This window comes from Sturnira hondurensis, unplaced genomic scaffold (genome assembly GCF_014824575.4).
Source record: "Sturnira hondurensis isolate 20B ecotype Veracruz unplaced genomic scaffold, ASM1482457v3 Scaffold0006805, whole genome shotgun sequence".
NCBI lineage: Eukaryota > Metazoa > Chordata > Mammalia > Chiroptera > Phyllostomidae > Sturnira > Sturnira hondurensis.
The window spans coordinates 2,903,955-2,911,169 of record NW_028079436.1 but is presented as its reverse complement, the minus strand read 5'-3'; the positions used below and the strand labels follow the sequence as shown (position 1 = coordinate 2,911,169).

At 43.0% G+C, this 7,215-nt stretch overlaps 1 protein-coding gene across 1 annotated transcript; it reads right to left on the bottom strand.

Moving 5' to 3' along the window:
• Positions 1-286: 286 nt before the first annotated feature.
• On the bottom strand, positions 287-4,118 carry HINT1 (histidine triad nucleotide binding protein 1). The gene is made up of 3 exons (XM_037050531.1): positions 3,876-4,118; positions 1,825-1,929; positions 287-595 (listed from the first exon to the last, which is right to left on the bottom strand). Exons 1-3 carry the CDS (start codon positions 3,984-3,986, stop codon positions 431-433), a joined length of 381 nt encoding a protein of 126 aa, XP_036906426.1. The 5' UTR covers positions 3,987-4,118; the 3' UTR covers positions 287-430.
• Between the last annotated feature and the right edge of the window lie 3,097 nt (positions 4,119-7,215).

The following is a 7,215-nucleotide window of genomic DNA, read 5'->3' as shown; positions in this document are numbered from 1 at the left end:
ACACTGTGTCTAAGCCCCAAACTGTTTGTGGTTCAATCACATCCCAGATGCCTTTGTTCTTAGAAATAAGAGAACTGGATTAGAACATTTTCTCCAGGACTGAAAGGACATTTCAAAGCAAAAGCTAAATTTATGACATTTTGTCATTTGTTGTCAAAGATGGTCACACCATTCTACATACGTTGAGTCTTCCTCAGGGAGAAAAACAAAAAACCTCCCAAGTTATGATCCCCACTTTCATACATCCCAATATATATATTTTTAAAACAATAAATCAAATACAGAATTCAGAACATGCAACAATGTCTTTTATTATGTGTGGGTTTTAGAAATTATTTCCTCAATCTCTCCATACACAAGCAAAAGTGTCCTATTTAACTTGCAAAACTGATCATTGCCTACACTATCAAAAATTATCCCTAAAATGTGCTTAACCAGGAGGCCAGTTCATCTGCCGACCTCCAAGAACATGAAGGTGAACGTGATAGACAGACTGCCCCCCATCGGAGCCTTCGTTCACTACCATTCGGTAACCCTTCTTCAGGCCCAGGTCAGCAGCACATTTCTTGCCAACGATCATTAAATGTCCAAGAAGCTGGAAAAGAAAAAAAAAGGGTCTTAAGCACTGGCAATTTACAACTTCTAGACATTAAATAATAACTACCAAGGTGAAATATTAAGTTAAAAAACTGCCAGGTTAAAACTCTTTTGTGGTGACCGGAGGGGGGGGGAGGGGGGGAGGTGGTTTAAGAGAGTATGGGGCTATGGAAAAAATACAATAACAAATTAATAAAAGGGAGATTTTAAAAATCCTCCTTTAGGCAAATATTTGGAAACTCTTTTAATCCTAACACAATATAACTTTTAATAAAAACCCAGTAAGATTAGATATTTACTACTAATTCCAATCAAAAGATTAGAGGCATGTATCTATTTCTCAATGAAAATAATTTTTAAGTGTTCTTAATAAAGCAAGACATCTTGCTCTCTTGTTATGGAACAGTGTATCAATCAGGACAGGCTGGTTCTGCTGTGGTAACAAACCAGCCCAAAATCTGACTTAAAACAAAGAAACATGTCTTGCATTCACTGCATGTTCATCGCAAGTTGGCCAGGCTCGGTTTCTACATCTTTTTCACTCTGAAACCCAGGATGATGGAGCGGCCGCTACAGGACCACAGTGGCAGAGGGGAGAGAGAGCAGGGCACAGCAGGTGCCGGTTCTTAGTTCCCGCTCAAAAGACATGGATCGTTTCACTGGCCGAGTCAAGTCATATCACCTGTCCCGACATCAGTGAGGCAGCAGGTGTACTGCACCCCTAAAGAATAGTCAAGTTTTACGAGCAATTATACAACCTACCACAAAGAGCACTAGGAAAATATTTTAATTGAGACCTGTACTTCCTGGTAAATGCAAATAATTATTTTTCCCTTTAACAGTGTTAATAGAAGAGTCCATAAATCCTGTCCTATATGATATGCTACTTCTTTGAGGAAAAATGAGTCTCACCAACTAATCGTTATGTGGAACCCTTTCTCCTCAAGAATCTGTGCTGATGGGACGTTAACTGGAATTACTATGGTGATCATTTCAAAATATATACGTATGTTCAACCGTTATGTCGTGTACTTAAAACCAACATGCCAAGTATATCTCCTTTTTTAAAAGCCAAACTCCTTATAATTAGTACTGAAGCTCTAATGATTTTGCTTTCTTTAGTAATGCCCCTGGTAAAACAAATACATAACATCAGTTTAAGGTCGAAATTTAGTCTCCCGATTTAAAAAGCAAGAAAATAAAATTTGTGCCAGTAACTTTACTTACACTTTCGTCAGCATCTTCTGCTACAGAAATCTGGGATATATGCTTCTTGGGTATCACCAGAAAATGCGTTGGTGCTTGAGGGGAGATGTCATGAAAAGCAAGACACTAATGAGGAGGGGAGAAAAAAAATCAAAGTTTAGTGAATATACCATCTTGTAAGCTAAGCTTACTCTTTCACACTAACCACAGGGGAGACCTGTAGTAAATGCTAGGAAACCAGTCATGTACCCAAATGCATGTGGTTCCCTGGCCGTTTTCATGGAACATACAGTCTAATAGGAAGACCGACTTTAGATCCTACATGTTACAAAGCAAAAGTAAAAGTGAAATAAATGACTATCAGAGAAGTCTGATGATTTCGATTGGGTGTAGCAACTTCGAGGGAGCAACATTTAATCATGCAAAGGATGAGCAGAAATTAATGTAGACAAACCCTTGTCTGCCTTTCCAGTTCAATCTCCTACAGCTGTCGAAGCTCGAGCCACACTGTCCGTCCCTCTTATGCTCAGGGTTTTTTCCAGTGGTTTCCTCAACTGCAATGATCCTCTCCGCCCCCACCCCAGCTCTGGTCTAACTTAAACTGCTATTTCCAAAAGGATACCTTCTCGATGCCTCTCCCCACCTTCCCCGGGTCAGGAGCCCTTGGGTGTGTAATATCCAGCTTTTTTCCTTTACTGAAGTCATCAGTTTTGTATTTATGTAACTGCCTATTTCTTCCAGTTTTACTCAATGTTTAAGAAAGGTACTTATTTTCCTTTATAGAAAGGAGTATGCTATCTTCATAGCATGTAGACAAATGACAAACCACACGATTGTTTTTGAATCTCTTCTTCCCTCCTGAAGGTGGACGCTGCTTAACTTTTTATAAATATCCTGCTTATCCTGCTTTCCTGTCTCAGGAGTAATTCTATCGGGTATTCCATACAGAATGCTGTATAATTTAGATCGCTTCCTGCTGTTATACTGTTGGGACTATGGTGGTTCAAAGGTCAAGTGTTTTAGCGATCATTTATAAAAAGCAACTGAAATTATTTCAAAAGAAATGTGCACTCTCCAAGACAAATGAACTTCCCTAAGTATCAACAAAAGTATTTAAATTCACCTCGAAGAATTAACATTTTGTATCTAAGAACGCTCCTAGTGGCTTAAAATGAATGTTTCCCTTATTTTCCATATTTCTTAAATTTAACAAAGTTTACAGAATGTTTTCCATGTTAACCAGCCAACTTCCTGCCACGCTTTATCTGAGACCCAAGCCCAGAAATATAACAGCCCATTAAATATTTTACAGGATGTCTGAAAGTCACACCAAGTCGGCCTTCCTAAAACTGAATTTCATCCATGGTGAAGTCAGTAAGAACTACAGCCTCAGTCTCTTGGCACAAAATTGCTTCCTGCCAAATATAAAAGAAACCATTCTTCCCGGGCGGGGCGACAGAAAAGCAAATCCCCGAAGTAGGCCCATTTAGTTCAAAGTCCTAGGTCAAAGTAGAGAGGTGGGGATCGGGTAGGGGTGACGGGCCGGCCCCGCGCGCCCGCACTCCCCGCGCCGCCCTGAAGCGCGTGCCCTCGGCCCTCCAGCGCCACGCGGCGCGGAGAGGACCCGGGGATCGCCGGGCAGCGTGCGCGGGAGATCCCGGAGATTGGGCCTGAGTCAGGGCGCGATCGGGTTTCTCTCTGTCAGGCAGAGCGCTGGCGAGATTGTGAGATTCCTGACAAAGGCGAGGTCCGAGGCAGCCGAGGAGCAGGCGGGCGCCCACGCCCCGGACCCGGCGCGCCCTTCACAGTAGCAAAGACCCCGCGACGCAGGCCCCGCGGCGCCCGGCGGCCTGGCCCGCGCCCGGGCTGATAACGCGTAACCGGAGCGCCGGCACGCGCCGGCAGGCCGCTGGCTGGGGGCCCGCGGCAGAGGCCGCACAGGTCTGCTGGGTCCCGTCCCTTCCCTTTCCCGCGGCGCCGCCCGACCCTTCTCTACCCTGGGTGGGGAACCGGCGGTCCCACGCGCGGCCACTCATCCTAATCCCACGTGCGAGGTGGCGCCCGGTGCCTACCTGGTCATCCTCAAAAATGATTTTGGCTGGGATTTCCTTGCGAATGATCTTCCCGAAGATCGTGTCGCCACCAGGCCGAGCGGCCTGAGCTTTGGCGATCTCATCTGCCATCGCGGCCTCCCTTCCGCCAGGTGGCCGGGGAAGAAGCTCGGGGGAGGGGGAACAGGGGGAGCGGGCGGAGGGCGGGAGCGCGAGACCAAGCCTGCGCTGGGACCGCTGCTTGCTTGGAGGAGCTGGTCCTGCGCCTGCGCACTGGCAACCAGAGCTTCGGCTGCGGCGGGCGCCCAGGCAGGCGCAGGGGAGACCGAGGAAGCTGCCAAGTTCCGGAAGAAGGCTCTATATCCAAGGCTCCAAGGAGCCATATGGAGATCGATTTTCCTTATTCCTTTCTTGTCTCTGAGGGAATGGAGTTAGTGGTGGAAGCCTATATCTTCTCTTGCTTCATGGGCCCTTGTAGCAAAAATTAGATACTGTAACTGAAAAGATTTGATAGTTCAAGCGTTGCTGGCCCTGTTTGCTGGGTGAGACCCCGTGACACTCATTTCTCATCTACAATAGGTCTAGGGTCGAGGACGTACGCCTTTCTCAACCGGACTGCACGTTAAAGTCATTTGGGGAGCTTTTAAAAAAATCCCGCGAACCTGGACACGCCCTGTATCAATTCAATCAGACACTGGTGGTGAGACCCAGGCATCAGTATTGTGTGAAACTCCCTAGAATCTTCTACAAAGAATTTTTCCCAGCAGTAATCAACATAATGTCAAATACCCAACCTTAAACATTTCTTAACCACAAGTCCTCCATATCTTTGCTCATTTTCAAGACTTTTTCCTGTATATTGTGGACACTTTCTCACCTTTCTTTTTTGAGCCCTTTTGTCAAAATCACTGAGGACCTGCACTTACAAAACCCTATAGGTAATTCTAGTTCTCATCATACTAGACCTCTTGGCATCATTGGCCACTGTTGACCATACTCTGGCCTCAGCAGTGGTCTGCTCTTAAACCTCTCTGGTGCTGTATCTCCTTCACAATGGGTCTCCTCCTATTCCAGGCTTCTCGATGTATTCTGTTCTGGGCCCTTTTCTCTAGCTAATGATCTGCAGGTGTCCTCATTAAGACAAATTAACTTTGCCTCCCCACTACCCGTATGTCACTATATTTTACCACTTTGTCTTGGCAAAATTTACTGATAGTACACTGATCCCTTTGATGTCAAAAGTGTCCCATTTGTTATTTTTGTTATCAAAGCTACTGGGACAATAGGTGAAATCTAAATAATGCCTGTAAATTATATAGTAGTTTTCAAATCATGTTAATTTCATCACATATCCACAGCAAAATTATCAACATCAGTTGACTTACAGTGGAGCTGTGTAACTTAGGTGCCTATATAATGTCACAAAAGTTAGAAGTTCCTACCTTCCTAGGAAGGTAGGAAAGTTCCCACTCTTCCTACTTTTTTTCAGCCATGTAGTATTCCATTGTGTAAATGTACCAAATCTTTTTTATCCACTTAGCTACTGATGTGCACTTTGGCTGTTTCCAGATCTTTGCTATTGTAAATAATGCTACTATGAACAAGAATATGCTGCTATGAGCATATTCTTTCTGGTTTGTGTTTCAGGATTCTTAGGATGTATTTCCAGAAGAGTGGTCACTGAGTTCAAATTCATTTTTACTTTGTCCTCAACAATCGAACAAAAAGACTCCTCCAGCAGTATTCTATATCTTCTATAACACCATTCATTGAATTGTTTAAGCCAAAAGCCTTGAAATAATTCTTTACTCTTCTGCCAATACTTTCAGCACATTTCATGAATCTAATCACTTCTTACCTCTACTCCATTACCCCAATCCAAGCTACTATCATAAAGATGGTCTCCTTCTTATCTCTAGAACCAATTGGTATGTTACTTTACGTGGTAAAAGGGATTTGCTGATACAATCAAGTTAAGGATTTTGAGGTATGGAGATGCCTAGATTTTCCAGGTGAGGCCAAGGAAATCACAGCTCGTATAAGTGAAAAGGAACACAGCAAAACAAGAGTCAAAGAAGGAGATAGGGTAATGGAAGCAGGGATGAAAGTGTAAGATTGAAGGTGCAGTACTGTTGGCTTTGAAGATGTCAGAGACCACAGGAAGATGACATTCTGGAAGTCGGAAGTCTGAATTGGGTTTTACTGAGCTAAAATTATGGTCACAGCAGGGCTGCATATCTTCCAGAGGTGCTGGAGGAGAATGGTTTTCTTACTCTGTCCAGCTTCTAGAGGCCATATTCATTCCTTGGCTTCCTTCCTCCACTTTCAAAGCCAGAAGCAGAGCATCTTCAAGCTCCTCACTAACTCTGCTTCCTTCTTCCACTTACAAGGATCCTTGTGATTATCTTGGGCCCACCAGACAATCCAGGATAATCATTCCATCTCAAAATCCTTAATTTAATAATCACATCTGCAAAGTCCTTTTTGTCATGTAAGGAGCATACAGAAGTTCATAGGATTTTGGAGGCCATTATTCTGCCTACCACATAGCTCCATGAACTTACATGATGAACGGGTTGGAGTTTCCTATTCAGTACTGGGTCCCACACTTTGAGATGCCAACAAATGAAGACATATTTCCAGAACAACCAGAACAGTCACCCCATTTATGGAAAAGCTGAAGAAACCATAGAGATTTATCTGAGAAGAGAGAAGCTTCAGGACTGAACTGATTTGGGCACTCTGGGGACTGTATTTTCAAATATTGGCTGATTAAGGCTTTTGGTTAATTGAGTAAAGGACCCCAGTTAGCTAGACATTATAAGGTAGGCTATGATCCTGAACTGGAAATGAAGTAAGCATCTTTTTATCATTCATTAGCAATCAGAAGACTTCAATGCAATATCACAAGATCATCCACTTTATTGTTTCCTGGATAAAATAAAGTAGTCAGTATTTTTGGCTTAATTAATTATGTTAAACACTCTTTTGCAAGTCTGATATATTTTATAAAAAAGCAAAGTCAACTCAATATTATATACATCCCCATCACGGAGGTGATGGGGATGTAAAGTACAGCATAGGGAATATAGTCAGTAATAATGTTATAACTATGTACAGTGTCATGTGGGTACTAGACCTTCTGGGAAGATCACTTGGTAAATTATGTGTCTAATCATTATCCCGTACACCTGAAATTAATATAAAATAATATTGAATTCCCAATGTATTGACAAATGAAAAATTTGTATTAAAAAAAGCAAAGTAGACTATTTTCTTGCTATTTTCATAATGACTTTCAAATAACATAAATCACAGAGGAGGAAAGGGGTCTTGGAGACCCATTGGTCAAAATCTCTTC